This window comes from Dipodomys merriami, unplaced genomic scaffold (genome assembly GCF_024711535.1).
Source record: "Dipodomys merriami isolate MVZ:Mamm:240054 unplaced genomic scaffold, mDipMer1.0.p SCAF_9, whole genome shotgun sequence".
NCBI classification, from domain to species: domain Eukaryota; kingdom Metazoa; phylum Chordata; class Mammalia; order Rodentia; family Heteromyidae; genus Dipodomys; species Dipodomys merriami.
The window spans coordinates 20,725,035-20,747,395 of NW_027206512.1; the positions used below are offsets into that span (position 1 = coordinate 20,725,035).

General features: G+C 39.0%; 3 protein-coding genes across 9 annotated transcripts in view; 2 read left to right on the top strand and 1 right to left on the bottom strand.

The window, feature by feature from the left end:
- Window positions 1–22,361, bottom strand: part of Art3 (ADP-ribosyltransferase 3 (inactive)) — a 104,161-nt gene that overhangs the window by 47,486 nt on the left and 34,314 nt on the right. For 2 of the 7 annotated variants that reach the window (XM_070012689.1, XM_070012687.1), the window contains exon 2: window positions 20,098–20,151. The exons of the other annotated variants lie outside the window; for them this stretch is intronic. The gene's annotated coding sequence lies outside the window, so the exon portion shown is untranslated. The remainder of the gene's footprint in view (window positions 1–20,097; window positions 20,152–22,361) is intronic. 7 annotated transcript variants of the gene reach the window in all.
- On the top strand, window positions 3,965–6,235 carry Cxcl11 (C-X-C motif chemokine ligand 11). The gene is made up of 4 exons (XM_070012441.1): window positions 3,965–4,096; window positions 5,484–5,610; window positions 5,700–5,772; window positions 5,992–6,235. Exons 1-4 carry the CDS (start codon window positions 4,036–4,038, stop codon window positions 6,046–6,048), a joined length of 318 nt encoding a protein of 105 aa, XP_069868542.1. The 5' UTR covers window positions 3,965–4,035; the 3' UTR covers window positions 6,049–6,235.
- Window positions 14,016–16,662, top strand: Cxcl10 (C-X-C motif chemokine ligand 10). Its single transcript, XM_070013054.1, has 4 exons — window positions 14,016–14,109; window positions 14,559–14,685; window positions 14,889–14,975; window positions 15,766–16,662. The coding sequence occupies exons 1-4, from the start codon at window positions 14,049–14,051 to the stop codon at window positions 15,782–15,784; spliced, it is 294 nt and encodes a 97-aa protein (XP_069869155.1). The 5' UTR covers window positions 14,016–14,048; the 3' UTR covers window positions 15,785–16,662.

Consider the following 22,361-nt stretch of genomic DNA (forward strand, 5'->3'; position numbering starts at 1 on the left):
AATGGGACAAGATCTTTGCCAGCTATATGTCTGAGAGGATCTAATAACCAGAACATACAAGAGCTCAAAGAAACAAATCCCTCAAAGAATAACAGAATGGGCACAGAAGCTAAATAGACAATGTCTCGGAAGAGAAGTTACAAACGGCCAATATACATGAAGACATTGTGGACATCCTGGCAGTAAAAAAGATGCGAATCAAAGCAACACTGAGATTTCATCTCATTTTACTCAGAAAGACTACAGTCAAGAATATCAGCAAAACAAATGCTGCTTCTGCTGCTGCTGCTGGGCACTCATTACACTGTTGGTGGAAATGTGGACTAGTGTAGCCACTATGGAAGGCAGTTTGGAGATTCCTCAAAAAAAAAAAAAAACCCAAAAAACAAAAAACAAACTAAACACAGCACTATCCTAAGATCAGTGATACTACACTTTGAAATTTGTCTAAAGCACTGTAACTCAGAACTCAATAAAGGCACCTGTTTCTCCTTTAACAGCAGAAACTCAGCACAGAGTGGAGCACTCTTTTATATGTGGTATAGGTTGTTTTTGACTTCATCCCTCCTGGTGTGCTGACTTGGGAAACACAGATGACTGATAGCAGCTCTCTCAAGCAAGGAGGTAAGTTGATGGCAGCCACTGAAAACTGACCCTTACTTCATGCATGCACTTCATATTGCACGTATCAAGGATGAAGCAGTTCTTACAAAATAGATATCTTATTTACAAATGCCAGGTTGCATTAGCAGAAAATGTTTTCTACTGAAGTCCTAGAAAGAAATTATCTCAGAAAACAACCGCATGCAAAAATGCATTGTCCCTTTCAAACTATTTCTAAAACAGTAAAACATGCACTATTAATCAATAATGATTTTTTGGTTCATATGATTTACTTTGATTTTTTTGTTTTGTTTTGAGAAACTATGGCCTTACCTAGTACCTAAGTACTCCTTTAAACATAACCTGCAGGATTTTTCTGTAAGAAAGGCTCTCCAAAAAATTTCCATGAGGCTCCATCAAGGCCTTTATTGTTTTATAAAAAAGAACATCAAGTCCTTGCTGGGCACTGGTGGCTCAGGTCTATAATCCTAGCACTCAGGAGGCTGAGATCTGAAGATCACAGTTTGAAGCTAGTCCAGGCAACAAATTCCATGTGACTCTTATCTCCAATTAAACACCAAAAAAACCCCAGACATTGAGCTGTGGTAGAACACTAGCCTTGAGCAAAAAAGCTCAGGGACAGTGCCCAGGCCCTAAGGACTGGCACAAAAAAAAAGAACATCCAGTTCTGTACTACACCAATCTGCTCAATGCAATCACATTACTTTAAGTGCCTAACACATGTCTGGCAACCACTTCTATAGCAATGAGTCATCTACCATTTATAAATGCAAAACTAAGTTTTGTTAAGTCATGCTGGTTTATAATAAGTGGAAATGTTATTTATATGTCATTTATAACCTACTTTTCACTAACGACTGAATAAATTATCATGGATGTTAACTTTTGCAGGGAGGCAATGTATAGTAATCAGAAACCTAGTTGCCATTGTAAATTGAGAATTATCTTTAAATTACACTGATCTCAAGCTAAAGAGTATGTTTTTTTTGTTTGTTTGTTGTTTATTTTGTTTTTTTTTTTTTGGGGGGGGGTCCGGTCATGGGGTCTGAACTCTGGGCCTGGGCGCTGTCCCTCAACTCTTCAGCTCAAGGCTAGCACTCTACTACTTAAGCCACAGCGCCACTTCCAGCTTTTTTTCCCCCTGCCTATGTGGTGCTGAGGAATTGAACCCAGGGCCTCATGCATGCAAGGCAAGCGCTCTACCACTGAGCCACCTTCCCAGCCCTTGTTTTTTTTTTTTGTCTGTTGTGGGACTTGAACTCTGGGCCTGGGCACTGTCCCTGAGCTTAAAGCTAGCACTCTACCACTTGAGCCACAGCACCATTTCTGGTTTTTTGAGTGGTTTATTGGAGATTAGAGTCTCACAGGACTTTCCTGCCCAGGTTGGCTTTGAACCACGATCCTCAGATCTCAGCCTCCTGAGTAGCTAGGATTACAGGTGTGAGCCACTGGCACCTGGCTTAAAGTGTATGTTTGTGTGTATATGTATTTGTGTATGTGTGTGTGTACATGTGTCTGTGTATGTATGTGGCAGGGACTCAAATCTAGGACATTGCACATGCCAGGGGTGTGCTTTCCACTGAGTTCTATCCCTAATCAGTTTAAATTTTTTTCCCAACATTTAAAATTTTTATGTTAAGTGAATAATTTGAGAGCTTTAGTAAAGCCTCACATGGACCATGGATTGCAGAATTTTTAAGTGGGAAACTAGATTTTCTGAGATATTCCTTTATATTTAAAAGGAAACTTATTTAGAAATGTATTTAAACTTATTTAGGGCAGATTTAGGAATATACAAAAGAAAATAGGCCAATTAGAGAACAAGAAGGCCAACACTACTAATATGACAAAAATGCATGTAAAACTTTTGCACTTAAAGGAACGATGAAATACATTGAATTAGTGAGCAAAGAGAAAAAAGAAAAAAGAAAACTGGTGTGGATCTTGAAGCTTGAACTCAGTATTTGTTGACTGAGTAGATGAGCAAATCTCTATAGAAAGAGTAAGGCTTTCCAGGAAACTTTAGGCAGAACGTTGGAGGAAGAGTATGTTTTTGTCTGTTTTTGTATAGAAAAATAGTTACAACACAAAACCAACCTTTCTCCTGACTCTGCATAGTTATGGGTCTATTACCTAAAGACTTGAAGAATTAAAAAAAAAAACAAAACCTTCCTCACATCAAATTCTGATTTACCTCTGAAGAGGTAAAAACATCATATAAAAAGAATATATACATATATATATATAAATAACTATCCAAGGTAGAACTCTTACAATTTATATACTAAATAACAGAGCTAAAATATAAAGTAAATGCAAAAGGAATGGACATAAATACAGGATAGGCATACTTTTTCAGACATGAAATTACAAGCAAAAAGGTAACATTAAAGGCTATCTAGCATCAAATTATATACACCCTACATATGACGAGTTTAGAATTTAAAAGCGTAAGTCAGATGATTAAATGAATGTCTTTTGTATGTTTCTATGAAAGACAAAGGGTGAGAGGATCTGTCTTCCCAAATGAATGGCAACCAGAGGTCCACAGAAGTCCAAATATCAAAACCAGTCTCGGGGGCTGGGAAGGTAGCTTAGTGGTAGAGTGCCTAGCATGCGTGAAGCCTTGGGTTCGATTCCTCCATATAAACAGAAAAAGCTGGAAGTGGTACTGTGCCTCAAGTGGTAGACTGCTAGCCTTGAGCAAAAAGAAGCATTTGGGACAGTGCTCAGGCCCTGAGTTCAAGCTCCAGGACTGGCAAAAAACCAAACCAAAACAAAAAACCTGTCTAGGAAAAACTACTCTAATAAGACTAGTTCCCCCAGCCTGGATCTGGACATACCCTAAGTTAGCACCAGATCTGGTCATACTCTTTACATGTTTTCACATCCTTTGTTGATGAATTTGAATTCATGGTACTACACTTTCTAGGGAGGTGTGGTACCACTTGAGTCATGCCCCCATCCTTTTTTGCTTCTGTTATTTTTTTGTCCAGATCCTCCAATGTATGCCTCTTGCGTAGCAGGGATTACAGATGTGAATCACCTTATCTAACTTGTTCTTTTAAAACTCTGTTTTAAAACTTTTTGCTTGGGCTTTCCTCCAATTTTGATCCGTCTATCTCTGCCTCCTGAGTAGTTGGGTTTACAAGTGTGACACTGTGTCTGGCTGTAATCATTTTCAATATTATAAGAGGACAATGAAAAGAAACAGAAACTTTTGGAAGCAAGAAAGGAACATGACTCAAAGGTGGGAAATTCCTGTTGTCATTAAAGGGTTGCTGGTGTATAAAATGTTCTTTATCTTCCACTTAAGAACTTGCTTTCAGGTTCAGCATTTCTACTCTCTCCAAGAAGAGGAAGCTAGAAGCAGCAGCAAGAGCATTAGCAGCAGCAGTAATAAAAAAGAACATGAAGCTGAAGGGCATGGCTATAGTCTTGGCTGTGATATTCTATGCTACAGTTATTCAAGGTATGTAGTACTTTGCACTTCTCAGCCTATACATTTCTTTTGTAACTTACCTTTTTTTCCACTTTCATCCTAAAATTTTCATTTAACTTCACACATATGAAGTTACAGCTTTGGCAGAAATGTTGAAAGCATTGAAGGCACTAGAGATGATTAGCACACAGATGCTAAACTACAGTTCAGCTATCTGGCAAGAATCCTTAGCAATATCTTCAAATAGCTGGCAAGACTTCATAGGGATTATGTTCACTTCCTAGAAAAATCTTTTTTTTTTAATTGTGAAAATACGGTACAGAGGAGTTACAATTACATGGGCAAGATAATGAGTACATTTCTTATCAAGCATTGTTGCCTCCTCCTTTGTTTCCCCTTCCCATCCCCTTCCCATCTACCCCCCACCCCACCAAAGTTGTAATGTTGGTTTTTTGACATAACGACTTGTACATCTCATTATTGCAATGGTCCACCTGTATCCCTATTTAAACGGTTTGTTTTTGTCCTTCCCCTCCACAAATTATACCCACATCAAATACAGTGAAGGCAGGGGTTATATCGTGGGGGAGGGACATACAAAGCAACAAAGAAATCATCTTATAAATATGTTAGAAACAATCACATGAAAGAAAAACATTGAATACTTATCTTAGGGTTCATTTTGCCTAACATCAACTTATCTGACCATTTCTGCTTATCTCAAACATATATTAGTTATTGCAAATAAGGGAAACCATGGGACCTATGTTTCCTTGGGCCTGGCTTACTTAATATAATTTTTTCCAAGTCTTTCCATTTCCTAACAAATGGGGCAATGTCTTTCTTTCTGATGGAGCCTAGAAAAATCTTAAGCATAAAATCGAGCTAAACAAGCTTCAGCTCTAATAAACCTTCATGATTCCTTTTTATTTATTTATTTTTATTTTTATTTTATTTTATTTGTTGTTGTGGGGCTTGAACTCTGGGCCTGGGTGTTGTCCCTCAGCTCTTCAGCTCAAAGCTAGCATTCTACCACTTTGGGCCCCTGCACCACTTCCTGTTTACTGGTGGCTAACTGGAGATCAGAGTCTCACAGACTTTCCTGTACAGGCTGGCTTTGAACAATGATCCTCAGATCTCAGCCTCCTAAGTAGCTAGAATTACAGGTGTGAACCACCAGCACCTGGCTTCCCTTTAGTTTTTAATGGTTTGTTGACAAACTAAAGAGAAAATCTCCAACGTCTTATTTAAATCTTTTCCCAATAGCAGCAGCATGCCACACTACTGGATAAATTACTGAAATAAGTGAAACTCTTCTCACATTCATCCCTACCCCACAATGATAAACCACAACTGTCTGTTGCAATCAGGTATGTGACTAACCAACGCTAACCACTGCTATGCTCTGTTGTTATAGGCCTCCCCATGTTCAAAGGTGGGCGTTGTCTTTGCCTGGGCCCTGGAGCAAAAGCAGTGAAAGTGGCTCTCATTGAGAAAGCCACCATAATCTACCCCAGTAACAGCTGTTACAAAACGGAAGTGATGTAAGTGCCAGACCCACAGTGGTGGGGGCTTGTTTGGCTGATGTTCTCCCACCGGAACTGTAAGATGCCTTTTGCTCTTCCCTTAACAGTATTACTCTGAAAGCACAGAAAGGCCAGCGCTGCCTTGACCCCAGATCAAAGCAAGCAAGCTTCATAATTAAGGTAGGCCACTGATGACTTCCATGTGAAAGCCCATTTTACCCAAGACAGATCTTTGAGAAAAAAAGAAAATAGCTACTGCAGATCCTATGCTATGCTCCTGTGTGAACACCCTGCTATTATGATAACATAATCACATGATGACAGATGATTTTGCATGTCAGTTCCTCATTGCTGAGAAAAACCTGCCCAGTAAATAAAATTCTCATTTTCTCATTATAGCAAATTCAAAGAAAGAATAAAGAAGAAAAACATAAAGTCCTGGAAAAGAGGATCTGAAGTCTAGAATAAGCTTTGTAATCCTAGCCACTCAGGAGGCTGAGGAAGTCTGAGATCATCATGTATGCTACAACTACAGGTTCACTCAAGTACCAAGGAGAAGAACTACTTCTTAGAAATCCCTGCATGGTAATCCTTGCAGAGGTAATTGTTTGGTGATTCTCAATAAACTGCTACCACACAGGAATGTGCTGAGGTGATTTATAGACTTTATGTACTTTCCCATAAATCATATTTTAGCGCTTTTTTTTTTGGTGAAAGGGGAAAACTTTTTTTTGGGGGGGGAGTCAGTCGTGGGGCTTGAACTCTGGGCCTGAGCACTGTCCCTCAGCTCTTCAGCTCAAGGCTAGCGCTCTACCACTTGAGCTACAGCGCCACTTCCCATATTTTAGCATTTTTAAGTTATTCCAAAAAAGAAACAACTTCCAATAAAAGCCTAAAGAAAACTGAATAATGATCCAAAATGTGAAATTATATATACTAAAGTATATCTCAAGTTTTCTCCTCCTAAAGGTGGCCAATGATGAATGAACCAAAGTTAAAACTAGATGCCTTTTGAAACTTTTGATTAAAAATAGAAAAACATTATTCATAGATTCTAATTATTTTCTTTAAACAGCTGATATATCAAGGGAAGGGAGAAAATGCCACACTTCTTGGAAACACATTTACTTTTATAGTGTGCTCACATTTTCTCTTTTTCCACAAAAATTAAACTGTCACATTTGTCAAAATCTTGCCAGATATTCAGAAACACAATGCTCTATTTCAAGGTAATTCTTTACTATTGTATGTACAATTCCAAAATCGAATATTACTATTTTTCTACCCTCTAGCTCTCTTTAACATGACCATATTCTTGTGATTATCACTTCTGATTTAATCCATCCCTCCCCCCCCCCAGAGCTGTTCACAAGTTCCAGAAAACAAAATCATCTAAACTGCTTTCAATACATATCATTACATCAACAAATACATCCTATCTATTTATACACACATGGTCCACTCAACACTTTAAAAAAGTTAAGTAACGATTTAGAATCTCTTGCCAGTTATATTCAGCATCTGTCCAGGTGATTTTTACCTCAAAACAAATCTTAATTATAGTAAATGTCTCCAATTCATCCCTCTTTCTCCCATGTCCAAAGTTACAGCTTGGGTTTGGACTCAGTCTCCTCTTAACCAGACACTGTTAAGAGCATCCTTACTCTCTCTGCCTCAGTCTCCACGCTCCAACACCACTCCAATGCAAGATTTAACAGACTGCTTGACCAAGCTTCAGTCAGGTTTCTTTGAACCATTTTTCAACTAGGCCTCTACTTTTGTGCCCATCTTTGTAAAATCTAATTTTGGGGGTTTGTTGTTGTTGTTGTTTGCCAGTCCTGGGTCTTAAAGTCAGAGACTGGGCACTGTCTCTGAGCTGCTTTTGCTCAAGGCTAGCACACTACCACTTGAATCACAGCACCACTTCTGGCTTTTTCTGTTTATGTGGTACTGAGGAATTGAACCCCGGCTTCATGCATGCTAGGCAAGCACTCTACCATTAAGCCACATTCCCAGCCCCAAAATCTAGTTTCATTTTCTGCCAGTTTCAGCAAGAATCTCTTATTTTCTGATCAACATTGATGTCAAAATCCTCATCCTGAGCCGGGCACTGGTGGCTCACGCCTGTAATCCTAGCTACCAGGAGGCTGAGATCTGAGGATCGTGGTTCAAAGCCAGCCCGGACAGGAAAGTCTGTGAGACTCTTATCTCCAATAAACCACTAGAAAACCGGAAGTGGCGCTGTGGCTCAAGTGGCAGAGTGCTTGCCTTGAGCTGAAGAGCACAAGGACAGCGCCCAAGCTCAGAGTTCAAGCCACACAACTGAAAGAAAAAAAAAATCCTCATCCTGCTTCTTTATCCAGGTGATACCAGGACACACTGGCATCCCTTCAGCCAGTCTTAATTGGTTATTTAGGAAGAAATCACCCTACCACTTCAGCAGGTTTCTATCCACCAAACCCTACCACCACCTGTTCCTTGACTATAATTACCCATTTGTACCCATTTGTCCATAATGTATCTAAAATTTAGAACATTTCTTTACTAAGTCCTCTCTTTCCATGCTGAAATAGTTCCTGAATTAAAGCTGTTCTTACCTACCTAACATGGCAAAAAAAGGGCACGTTTTAAAATGTATACACATAGAAACTGGTCCAGTTCACCCACACGTGACTACAAGAATTGCCATCCACCTTGTCCGCACCCATTTTTGCCCTCTGCTCAGGCTGGCAAATGACATGAGACAAGTGTAACTCACAAGTGTGCAATCTGATACTACCACATACTGTCAGCAAAGGGAGCGTTTTGAGAGCTGCATCAAAACTATGAAGCTTTGCTCTCCTCTCTCATACTTTTTTGAATACCCTGATCCCACAGAGGGGATTCCCAGTATACACAAATCACTGAAGCCCTCCTGTTCACAATTTAAGAAAATTCTTTTAAGCATATTGGCTTCCCGGAAAGCATTTTTTTCTGGGTCTGTATTTACAAGCCTTTTGAACTTGTTTGGTTTGGCCTAATGCCCTGCCTGCCAGCTTAATGATAAATCAAAGGCCAATAGAAACTGAAACTAAACTGATAGTTCCTTAACTCTCATATTCTTTCAAAACTAGACTAAGGATCAAGGAATACCAGGACAGGAAATTCATGAAAAAGCTTTGCATAAATAGAGAGAAATGTAAACTTTAAGAATAGTTATCGGGCTGGGAAGGTGGCTCAGTGGTAGAGTACTTGCCTTGCATGCATGAGACCCTGGGTTCGATTCCTCAGCACCACATAAGCAGAAAAAAAAGCCGGAAGTGGCACTGTGGCTCAAGTGGTAGAGTGCTAGCCTTGAACTGTAATCGCTGAGGGACAGCACCCAGGCCCAGAGTTCAGGTCCCACCACTGGACCCCCCCCCCACACACACAAAAAAAGAACAGTTATCATTTAGTGTTTATTTAAATAGTGCAGTATTGACTGTGGATGAAACAAGTAATAGTAGGTCTACTGTTGTCTTGGGAAGTTTGATTTTGTTCTGCCTTATTTCCCATGTTGATCTGCTCTCCTGAGCAGACTCCTCAAAAATATAAGGATTGTTGGTTTTAATTCAATTCTCCCCAGACAATGAATAGACTAATTCATTTTCCTTTTTCTGATCCTGGAAAAGGAGTGAGGTGTATACTAGAGCAGATCATCTTAGTCACTGGCAGGGTTCTCATTATAAATGAATAAACTGTCTAGTTTATATTTTAGGTTTTCACAGATTTAATAAAATGAATATAATGAACAACTCTGTGCATATGCTTACTCATGAGCACAGAGGAACATGGACTTTCTGAACCTGTAAAGCTTGAAGTTCAGATACTACATAATCCTAGCAAGGTATTACAGGATTCTACCAGCTTTCCTAGCAGATTGGTTGGCTTTCCTCCATACTATTTTTCATGGCATTGATGACTGGCATATACTTTCTCCTCCTGGCTACTTTCTCAGTACAGTACACATTAAAGGTTCTTCTGAAGCCTTTTTCTCTCTGAAGTCTCTTCTTAGTACTAGTGGCCTTTATGAGTATGCTCTCTTCTAAGCCTCTGTATTAGTAATTTCCTGAAATGTTTCATGTATTTTAGACTTCCAAATTAGAATGCAAGTCCATCAAGGACACTAGATCTTATCCCTCCTGATTATTTCTGGGAGTACCTCCATTCCCTGTACAAAGGAGAGACAATTTTCCTTCTTCTAACACTATCCACAGCAGATGAGTATATGCAATGAGGAGGTTTGCATTCCCTCAGTTAGCCAACACATGATCATAGATACTGACAATGAGTAATGAAGGAACTTTCAATGACATAACACCTTGTATATTCACACCAGAATCCTTTAAATGAATAGTCTAGCTTACAAGATGAGAATACCCATACTGACAGCATCTACCTAAATCTATGCTAACTTCTGAGCAATGAAAGTCTTTTTTAGTAAAGCTTGGTTCCCAAGTCTAGGGAAAGTAATACCCATATCTAAATATGAAAATCTTATGGCCCAATACAAATTTGCTTTGGTTTTTTTTTTTTGGTCAGTCATGGGGCTGGAACTCTGGGGCTGAACTCTGGGCACTGTCCCTCAGCTCTTCAGCTCAAGGCTAGCACTCTACCACTTGAGCCACAACACCACTTCCAGCGTTTTCTGCTTATGTGGTGCTGAGGAATCGAACCCAGGGCCTCATGCATGCAAGGCAAGCACTCTACCACTGAGCCACCTTCACAGCCCCTACAAATGCTTTTTGAAGAAGCACAACTCTGTAAATTTGGACTCATTCACCCATCCATCTATCTAGTCATCTAATAGTAGCTGAATGCCTCCCAAATGCCAGGTTATGTTCTACTTGCTAGGGATACACCTTATATTCTAGTGAGATCTGAGAATCACAATTCAGAGCTAGCCCGGGCAGATAAAACCACAAGACTCTCAACAGTTAAACAGCACAAGGATGGAACTGAAGGTATAGTTCAAGTGGTCTGAGTACTAGCCATGAGCAAGAAAGCTGAGCAAGAGTACATCATCCTTAGTTTGAGCTCCAGTAGCAGTACATACACATTAAAAATAATTATTCCACAATATGTATGAAATGTTTGATAATAGTCTAAAACAGAATCCAATTCAATATGGTATGTTTTAAGTAAGAAAAATACTGTTTTAAAAATGCTGTAAGTGACTGGATGCAGGTGGCTCATGCCTATAATCCATGGTTCAAAGCCAACCCAGGCAGGAAAGGTCTGTAAAACTCTTCTCTCTGATTAACCACCAAAAATCCAGAAGTGAAGGTAGAGTGCTAGCCTTGAACAAAAAAGCTCAGGGACAATACCCAAACCCTGAGTTCAAGCCCCAGGACCAGTCAAAAACAAAAACAAAAGCAAAATGGTAAGTGAACAAATGTCTGTATGATTGCTTACTGGTGACACATATATGAATATCTATAATATATGTGGGTAAGATATATGGATTTTTTTCCTATTTTAGCATGAATCTCAGTGTCAGACAGATCTACCTTAAGCTTTTTCTAGGTGCTATATTCCCAAAGCCCCCAAATAACCACAACAATGACTTTGGTCAATTAAATCAGAAATCCAAATGAAGAACATTTTCAGCTGCATTAACAAAGTGCTTGAAAACATAGACTAAAAAGCTAGAGTTCCTGAGTGATTGTAACCAAATCAGTGTTCATATCACAAGGCACTTGAAACCTGTCTGAGAGGTAGATAATGCTAAGTAACATTTTATTTAAAATATTAATATTAATTTAAAATTTTTATAAAATTTGATTAAAATATTAACATTAATTAGAATATTAATTTTAAAATTGAATGAAGACATATTTTCTTCTTAATATAAGTTTTTTAGTTGATTGAACCAAGTATATGCCCCAAATCTCCTTTTTCCTTTGCCATAAAGACCATATCTTGGGGCTGGAAATGTGGCTTAGTGTAGAGTGCTTGCCTGCCATGCATGAAGCCCTGGGTTCGATTCCTCAGTACCACATAAACAGAAAAAGCTGGAAGTGGTGCAGTGCTGTGGCTCAAGTGGTAAAGTGCTAGTCTTGAGCAAAAGAAGCTCAGGGAGAGTGCCCAGGCCCAGAGTTCAAGCCCCAGGACTGACAAATATAAAAGACTACATCTTGACTGGAACTTAGATATAAGTAAGATATCTTTTGGATATTCAATGCTGAACTGTTCAGAATTTTTTCCACTTACGATGTTGGAGTTATTTCTAAAATATTTTGGCATCTTTATTCATAGCTTTTATTCTGCATAAACAACTATGAGAAGACCCCCCCCCATTTCCTCATCATCTCTTAAACGATTCCCTCAGCAGAAGCAAAATCTTTGTGGGTTCTGTCAGACTATTTCATTTCCCTTCCTTCCAGCTTCCCACTGCTAAGCCCATGACCTCACACAAGTGAAAGCTGAGCTTTGGTCTTCCAGTTCCTGGAATAGATTTAGCACTCAAACAACTTCCATTTTCCTCTGGCAGCCAGTCATTGATAGCAAAACTGCATTTGAGATTTCAGCTTTTGTATGCACAGGATTTGCAAGAGAGAGCTTCATTCTTGGCCCCTGACATTAAGTTTTAGACCCCTACATACCCTGTTTACTAGTCTGATCCTACAATAGAATCACTGTCATTCCTACCTTGCTGTAGCCTGACCATGAAAGACTTGCCTTATAATTTTCTAGGTTCCAAATATTAACAATCTGAGCCACTGTATCATAGGTAAGGCCTGAATTTTGAAGATTTTCATCTTAGATGGCCTATTGCCACTGGCTTGCAAAGACCATAACCAAGGACTACTGCCAAGTATAACAAATGTTCCATGATTCGGGTACCACATACTTTCTACTATGCCGTCTACTGTAATAATCAGCTATGGACTACCTAGTGCTAAGAAATGAAATTCTGTCCCTATTAATCATCCAGGTGAAATTGTGCTAATTTAACACTGTTGGCTTTCAACAGTTGACAAGTTTTTTCTTTTGCTCTATATTGGACAGTCTCCTGGAATTAAGCTCTGTATTAAATAAACCCATTTCTTTTATGTCTCAAGCTGTTTTCCCAAAGTGTGTATGTATTCATAACTCCTTTTAAATTTATGTCCTCAAAAAGTATGCAGATTTTTGTTTTTGCAATAACCGTTTCATAGCAACAAGTACTTTTCTCATACCATTCTAGATGTCATCTTACGTAGTTTTCATCCCAGGACTTACTCTAAGACATAAAATTTATTTTCACACACCAGAAATCAGATATCTAAAATGGGCAGTGTTTTCTCTCAAGATAGTTTTGCTAACAGCCATGTACTTATTCTAATGTTGCTATGTACGGTCAAACCAAAGCATTTATGGAATCTTTGAAAATTTCTAGTTCTGGGCTAGGAAGGTGGCTCAGTGGTAGAGTGCTTGCCTTGCATGCATGAGGCCCTGGGTTTGATTCCTCAGCACCACATAAGCAAAAAGAAAAAAGTCGGAAGTGGCGCTGTGGCTCAGTGGTAGAGTGCTAGCCTTGAGCTGAAGAGCTGAGGGACAGCACCCAGGCCCAGAGTTCAGGCCCCAAGACAGGACCCCCCCCCAAAAAAAAAGAAAGAAAAAGAAAATTTCTAGTTCTGAATCTTGACTTCTTCAAAGAAGACCAACCCTATTGCTTTACAGTACTTAATGAAGAGAACTGCCCAGCTACATCATCTCTCCTAAACATCACATACACCTTGCTGTTACCTACAATAAATGAGACACAGCCTCTGAAAACAATCAAAATAGTATTGAAAAAAATGCATCACAGTACAAGTAAATACATGACAACTTTGTATAACCCAATAAAATGAGTATGTGAATAGCAACTTACTCATTTTATCCACTTACTTTATCCATCTATAAAATAAAATGGATTTTTTTCAACTGCAGGTGCAAATAGCAATGTATGAAACCTCTGAATCCTAAAGAGTAAACAGTGTAAAATATACCTATGCTTACCTTAGTGCTGCAAATTAAGATGTATGCAAAACACAGTATTAAGACATACTCATGTTTAAACTGTATTTAGGATTATGACTTAAAAATTAACCTGGTATTTTATGGGAGATGAAGAATAAAAATTTAAAGTTCCATTTAAAAAGCCATTTACATATGCAATAAAATTCTGATTTTCAAGAAACCATTCATAGTTTGGAAAGTGAAACTTACTCATTGAAGAAAAAAAGAAGGAAGCAGAGGGAATTTCCATAACTCAAAGAACACAATAAAAAAGTTTGATTTTGCAACATGAGACTTCCCAATAGTGGCAGGATTTGCTGACTCAACTGTAATGTTATCCAATCATAGCTAGGGAGGGAAAGTGCTTTTGCAGATAAATACTGCATAGTAGCTCAGTGTTTTGTAAGGCACGTTCTGAAGCCTAACACAGAGGAACCTCACATCTCAGCACCATGTACCGGACTGGCATTCTTCTTTGCTGCCTTATCATTCTGACTCTAAATGGGATTCAAGGTAAGAAACATCAAAAGATAGTTAATTTATAAAATCAGAAGTCTGTCTGGATACAAATTCTAAAAATATAGAAATAATGTATTTGTGACCTTCACTGTGTTTCTATAAATGACAGGGAAATAAGTAGAAGTTCTCTTTGGTCATAGTTCATATGAATGGCTGAAGTGACAGAAACAAGTACAATGAGAGAGAGAAAGAAGGGGAAAAGGAATAAAAATTAGGTTAGAGAACAAAAATTGGAGGGAAGAAGGAGAGGATAAGAAACTGATACTTCCTTACCTAAGCTTAATAATATAAACCGCACACAGGGGAGGGTATCACAAGCAAGTTGCAATTCCCTTCTTCCAGATAATCAGCTATTAAATTGTTCAGACCTGTGACACAGGTTACATTAAATGCCTAGAAAGAGCACTGTGCTAACCTTCTCTGCTCTGCCTGTCTTCCTGCAGGAATTCCTCTCTCTAGAACGATACGCTGCAGCTGCATCAAGATCAGCAGTCGACCTGTTTCTCCAAAGTCCTTAGACAAACTTGAAATTATTCCTAAAAGTAAATCTTGTGAACAAGTTGAGGTCATGTAAGTACACACCAATCTGATGACCACTTCTCCAGCTGTACTGATATATTAATCACAAAAGATCAATAAAGGGTTTGCGATGATTCTAAAACAAATGTATAACAAAGAAATATCTAGGGTAAAAAGCGTCTGACTTGGGAACTGTGTAGTGCATGTTGTTTGATTGTCCCCACATTAAATATTTTTACCATTTACTTCTACAGTGCTACTATGAAAAATGGAGAAAAAAGATGCTTGAACCCAGAATCCAAGGCCATCAAGAAATTACTGAAAAATGTTACCAAAGAAAGGTAGGTCTGCTGCTTCCAAAACTGCTCTTTAGGAAATGGCAATCATGGGAAGTTAGAAATACCAGCCTTAAACATATATCACCATAAAGCCCTTTTCTAACTCCATTTACACACACACACACACACACACACACACACACACACACACACACACACACACACACACACACACACACACACACACACACACACACACACACACACACACACACACACACACACACACACACACACACACACACACACACACACCCTAGAGTGCTGTTGTGTGGAACTTGTTTAAAGGAGTGGCAAATAACCTCAACCTTGAAATAGAACTATAACTATCCAAGCAACACTGCCAAATTTCCCCCAACCTTGTCTGGTCTTAAAAAAAACAAAACAAAACAGGGGACTGGGAAGGTGGCTCAGTGGTAGAGTGCTTGCCTTGCATGCATGAGGCCCTGGGTTCCATTCCTCAGCACCACATAAGCAGAAAAAAAAGAAAGCCAGAAGTGGCGCTGTGGCTCAAGTGGTAGAGTGCTAGCCTTGAGCTGAAGTGCTGAGGGACAGCGCCCAGGCCCAGAGTTCAGGCCCCACGACTGGACCCCAAAAGCAAGCAAACAAACAAACAAACAAAAAACCCAGCTCCTTCAGTTCATGTAGAATGACTGTGCAGTGGCAGGAAAACTCACTAAACCTTTTACCTTATGAACTATGGGATACCCTATAAACTCAGTATGTTTTAAGTAGAAACAAGACTGAAACAAGAGTCTTTGATTCTCAACATACACACTTTCTCTTTCTACAGGTCTAAAAGATCTCCTTAAAATGAGAGAAGCGAATCACTGCAGTGCTGATATCTCAGAGAGGACCTCAGAGAGGCTGCTTCTCCCATGACTACCCTGTGCAGAATGTATGCCAAAACCTAATTGTCCCTGGTTTGCAGTTCTCCTAAAAGATGGCCATCCACACTCACCAAATTAGCTGCTACTACTCTTGTAGGAAAGCAGATGGTTCATCATCTTGAACAAGTCCAGTAGTAACTGTATCACTCCATAAGCTATGCTGAAGTGCAACATTCTGAGCAAATGTGCCAAGTCCTGACACTCTCCTCACTTCGAAGAGTTGCTAAAGAATTGTGTTCCTCCTCTGGGTTTATCAGAGTTATTCAACTCTCAAATAAAACTAAGAGGTGTGCAACCCAAGTAATAATACAACTGCTTTAAAAAAAAATACTTCATTGGCTTCTACTGGATCCTTCCAGGGAACCATGTTCTTCCAGTGGTTATAGACAGGTAATTCTAAACACATACAGGAAGCTAGAAATGTGTGGAGATGTACATAGAAATATTCAGTGAAAGACTGTACAAAGTAGAATTCTTAGCTCTATTTTTCTTACATTATTTTCATTGTATTTAAACTAATCTGTGTAATTCAGTTATATGCAAGTAACTGAAGAAGTTTTAAAATCTAGATACAGTTTTAAATATTAAGACAAATGTGCTGAACAGTTTTCAAAAAATGTGTGCAAAGTTGTAATGGCAGCCATATTGAGTGCATTGACTTTATGATTCTGTACATACTATTTATGTATTTTGTGTATTAACAATATACTTTGATCTAAAATTTAACAAAAATAAACTGAAATTAAAACTTAAAGATGTGTGCAGATATTAAGAAGGAATATGTAAATCTTGAAAGGTCAAAAAAGTAATAAAGTAATTATTAATTAAGATGGGCTATCTTGTGTTATTTGACAGAGGCATTTACTTCCTAGATTGGAGAGTCAATGTCCTGGAGAAGTTGGAATGGGTAGAGGGCAACTGAGCTGGAGAACTGCCATACTCCTTCGGACTCCAGTCTCCTGCAAGGCCCTCATATAAAATTCCTACCTGACTGATGTGGTATTAGGGAACTTGTTATGATCATCCAACTCTATAGCCAAGTTTCTAGAAGACACCTCCATCTGAGCATTCCAAAACAACTTCACATTCCAAAATGCTTTAAACTCCTTTCTCTTCCTTAGATCTGTTTCTTCTCCTCTAGTTTATTTCCTAGTGTTAATGCATCATCCTCCATTCAGTTCCCCAACATGAAGCAATTCTGCACTACTACTCCCTTACCTCCACAACAGTTATTGGGAAGACATCTGTAATACAACTAGTTGGCAAACTTTTAGTGCCTAGAATATATATATATATATATATATATATATATATATATATATATATACATAATTCCAATAAATTAAATATACACATATATAAATATATATAGGAAACCAGTTGAAAAATAGGAAACAGAAGTGAATAAGAAAAAAATGAGGGAGGGGGTAGCACTGTTCAAAAAAATGTACTTGAACCCGAAGACCAATGGAACAGAATAGAAGATCCAGAAATAAATCCACAGGCCTACAGCCAGCTGATATTCGACAAAGGAGCCAAAGACATACAATGGAAGAAACACAGCCTCTTCAACCACTGGTGCTGGGAAAACTGGGCAGCCACATGCAGAAAACTAAAAGTGGACCCCAGCCTATCACCATGCACCAACATCAACTCAAAATGGATTAAAGACCTTAACATTAAACCTGAATCTCTGAAACTACTGCAGGACAGAGTAGGAGAGACACTTGAACTAATAGGCACAGGAAGGAACTTCCTGAACAGAGTCCCAGGGTCACAACAAATTGGAGAGAGACTCGACAAATGGGACTACCTTAAAATAAAAAGCTTCTGCACAGATAAAGCTATCGCAACCAAGCTAGAAAGACAACCAACTAATTGGGAAAAAATATTTACCAGCAATATATCAGATAAGGGGTTAACATCCTGTATATACAGGGAACTCAAGAAACTAATCCCTCCCAAACCTAACAAACCAATTACTAAATGGGCAAGGGAACTAAAGAGGGACTTCTCAAATGAAGAAATAAAAATGGCAAAGAAACACATGAGGAAATGTTCATCATCCCTGGTGGTGAAGGAAATGCAAATAAAGACAACCCTGAGATACCACCTTACCCCAGTCAGAATGTCCCACATCCACAAATCAGCCAACGACAAATGCTGGAGGGGATGTGGAGAACGAGGAACGCTATTACACTGCTGGTGGGAATGTACACTCATACAACCACTTTGGAAAGCAGTCTGGAGGGTCCTTAGAAAGCTAAAGATTGACCTCCCTTACGACCCAGTCATACCACTTCTAGGCATCTACCCTGAACAACAGGAACCAATATACAAGGACACGTGCACCTCCATGTTTATTGCAGCACTGTTCACAATAGCTAGGATATGGAAACAACCTAGATGCCCCACCACAGATGAATGGATCCAAAAATTGTGGTATCTATACACAATGGAATATTATGCAGCCATTAGAAATGACAAAATAATGGCATTTGCAGGGAAATGGATGGAGCTAGAAGGAATCATGTTGAGCGAGGTAAGCCAAGAACGAAGAGACAAACAGTACATGGTCTCCCTGATAAGCGGATGATAAATCCAAAATGTTAGGTGATATGACAAAACTAACAGGACTTAAGAAACAAAGAACTCCCACTCATCTGGTTGAACCACTACTAAATATCCCCATGCTGCTGATCACGTGTATGGTATATAACATATGAACACCGTTATATATTACAGACTGTGATAGACAATTTGCTCCAGGAAAGTTAGAATGAACGTGTGACTTTAAATGAGCATCATTACATCATTATTCCACAATACTGTGAATTTCCGGAAATTAAGTAATCACTTAATCACAATCAAAAAAAAAAAAAAAAAAAGAACCTTGGGGAAGGGAGGGAGGGAGGGGATGGTAGGGAGAAAACAATGGAGGGGGTAACAATGTTCAAGAGGAAGTGTACTCATTACCCCACTCATGTAACTGTAACCCTCTGTATAGAATCTTTACAATAAAAAAATTTTAAAAAAAAAATGTACTTGAAAGAGGGAACAGTTTACACTAAGCAAAAGGAAAGAAATGTAAATATCACCTGATGTGGAAGAAATAATTGTATTGTCAAAACTCATAGAATTCACAAACTTTATAGACCATGATAATGACAATTTGACTTGTGAAGGTTGAAATGTGTTTGTGACTTTAAGTATCACTATTCCACAATACTGTGAAATATGTGAAATTTATGTAATCACCTAATCTCAATTTAAAAAAAAAAAAAGAAGAAAAAAAAAGTGAGAGAAGGGGTGGGTTAGGAGCAGATGGATGACAAGGTTATCAGACACTTTGTATTCATATACTGTTGTGTAGAATGGGAACTTCTTTGTACGACTACTTAAAGATAGTATTTTTTTAAAAAAGGAAATGTGCTTAGTACCTGACTTATGTAACTGTAGCCCCTCTGTATTTCAACTTTACAATAAAAACTAAAATTAAAAAAAAAAGAAGTGGGGCTGGGAAGGTGGCTCAGTGGTAGAGCGCTTGCCTTGAATGCTCAAGGCCCTGGGTTCGATTCCTCAGCACCACATAAGCAAAAAAAAAAAAAAAAAAAGCCGGAAGTGGCGCTGTGGCTCAAGTGGTAGAGCGCTAGCCTTGAGCTGAAGACCTGAGGGACAGCGCCCAGGCCCAGAGTTCAGGCCCCACGACCGGACCCAAAAAAAAAAAAAAAAAAAAGAAGGGAAGCCAGGCGTCAGTGGCTTACATCTGAAATTCTAGCTACTCAGAAGGCTGAGATTAGAGGATCATGATTCAAAGCCAGCAGGGGATGGCTTTTTTTTATACTCCAATTTATCTTTAATTTTTCAGGCTGCCTTCCCCCCAAATTCACTTTCTCGAATTAGACTAATCTTAGTGCAGCAAGAGAACAGATACCAAGCTTATGCATAGAAGGGCACTTCTCTTTCTAAGATCTAATTACAAATAAGTAGAAAAAAATGAACATGAACATTTGTGGAATAAAAAGGACCACAGGTAGATAGTGAATGTTCAAGATGGCTGGTAAAAGCCGGGCGTCGGTGGCTCACGCGTGTAATTCTAGCTACTCAGGAGGCTGAGATGTGAGGATCGTGGTTCAAAGCCAGCCCAGGCAGGAAAGTCCAAGAGACTCTTATCTCCAATAAATCACTATAGAAAACCAGAAGTGGTGCTGTGGCTCAAGCAGTAGAGTGCTCACCTTGAGCTGAAGAGTGCAGGAACAGCGCCCAAGCCCAGAGTTCAAGCTTCACGACTGACAAAAAAGAAAAAAAGATGGCTAGTAAACTTGGGGAGTATAAGTACAGATCTGAAATAAAGCATCTTGGAATGAAGTTGTAGAATTTTGGTTTGGAATGTATGCTCATTTAAAGAAAAATGATGAGCATCAGCCTGAGATGAAGAACAGATGGTGTGCTAACATCACCCACTGAAGGCCCTACTTATTCTTCCCTAATCTGAGATGCCATTGTTTTCATCAAACTACTTCTGTGCTAGGATATACTTTTGTTTTCTTGATCCTGCAGCCATGAAATTCTTATCTCCAATAAACTACCAGCAAACCGGAAGTGGCACTATGGCGCAAGTGGTAGAGAGCTAGCCTTGAGCTGAAGAGCTGAGGGACAGTGCCCAGGCCCAGAGTTCAAGCCCCATGATGATGATGATGGAGGAAGAGGAGGAGGAGGAGGAGGAACAGGGGAGGAGGATGAGAGAGGGAAGAAGAAGAAGAAGAAGAAAGAAGAAGAAGAAGAAGAAGAAGAAGAAGAAGAAGAAGAAGAAGAAGAAGACTTTTCACAGAAGAAAAAGGCATAAGCTCCAAATATGAAAAGATACTCAGCCTCATTTGTGATCATTTAAATCCTTACAGGAAACCCAGCACCTGGGCTCACAGGTGACTCATACCTATAATCCTAGCCACTCAGGAGTCGCAGCTACTAATCTTGAGGGTCTTTTATATATGAAGAATCACTTCTCTCCTGTTGTCAGGATTCTCTTCATCTGGGTTTTGAAACTTTGACTATTATGTATCTCGATATATCTGTGTTTCTCTTGCTTGAAGTTCACTGAACTTTTTGGGTATGTAGATCTGTTTCATTAGATTTAGGAAGTTTGGAGTAATTATTTCTGTGAATACACCTTCTGCCTATCTCCCTCTTGTCCTTTTCAAAACTCACAGTATATACATACTGCTCTACCTGATGATATTCCACAGAAGGCTCTGTTTACTTTTGTTCATTAGTTTCTCTTTCTGCTTCTCAGACACAATAATTTCAACTGCCCTCTCTTTCAAATTTTCAGATTTCTTTCTTCTTATTTTTATTAATTTTATCTTATTGTAAAGATGCTGTACAGAGGGGTTATGGTTACATGAGTAACGTAATGAGTACAATTCTTTGGAGCATTGTTACCCCCCATCCTTTGTTTTTCTCCTACTATCCCTCCCTTACCACCCACACTTCCGCCCCCTCCACAAGGTTGTAAAGTTCATTTCCAACACAGATCTTGTGAGTATCATTATTGCAATGGGTCATCCTGTGTCCTTGTTTCGGCATTTTGTTATTCCCCTCCTCTTCCCTAATTAGATAAATGTGTATACAAGATGCAGGGTACCAAAATCATACACAAAATCATACACAGTGACAACAAGGGATATACCATAGGGAGAAGAACACACAAAAGAAACAAAAAAAAAATCACACAGTACATTAAAAAGAACAACAAAGAAAAACTCTGTGTCCATGTGTTGGGGCTCATTTCACTTAGCATCATCTTATATGGTCATTTGTACATAGCTTTGAGCTTTTCTCCTCATCTGATAAGATTATCCTAGACGTATACTAATTATTGCAAATAAGGGAAACCATGGGACCTATATTTTTTGGGTCTGTCTTCATTGAAGAGGAAATAAGAATGGCCAATAGACACATGAAGAAATGCTCAACTTCTCTGGCCATAAAAGAAATGCAAATCAAAACAACATTGAGATTCCACCTCACGCCAGTTAGAATGGCTATCATCAAGAAATCTAATTACAACAGATGCTGGAGGGGATGTGGCCAAAAGGGAACGGTACTGCACTGTTGGTAGGAGTACAAACTAGTTCAACCACTATGGAAAGCAGTATGGAGGTTCCTCTAAAGACTCCACACATAGAGCTCCCCTATGACTCAGCAATCCCACTTTTGGGCATTTACCCAAATGATCACAAACAAGGCCATACTAAAGCTACCAGCACAACTATGTTTATCGCAGCATTATTCACTATAGCTAAGATATGGAACCATCCCAGATGCCCCAATGTAGATGAATAGATCAAGAAAATGTGATACATGGGGCTGGAAAGGTAGCTTAGTGGTAGAGTGCTTGCCTCGCATGAATGAGGCCCTGGATTCAATTCATCAGCACCACATAAGCAGAAAAAAACAGAAGTGGCACTGTGGCTCAAGTGGTAGAGCACTAGCCTTG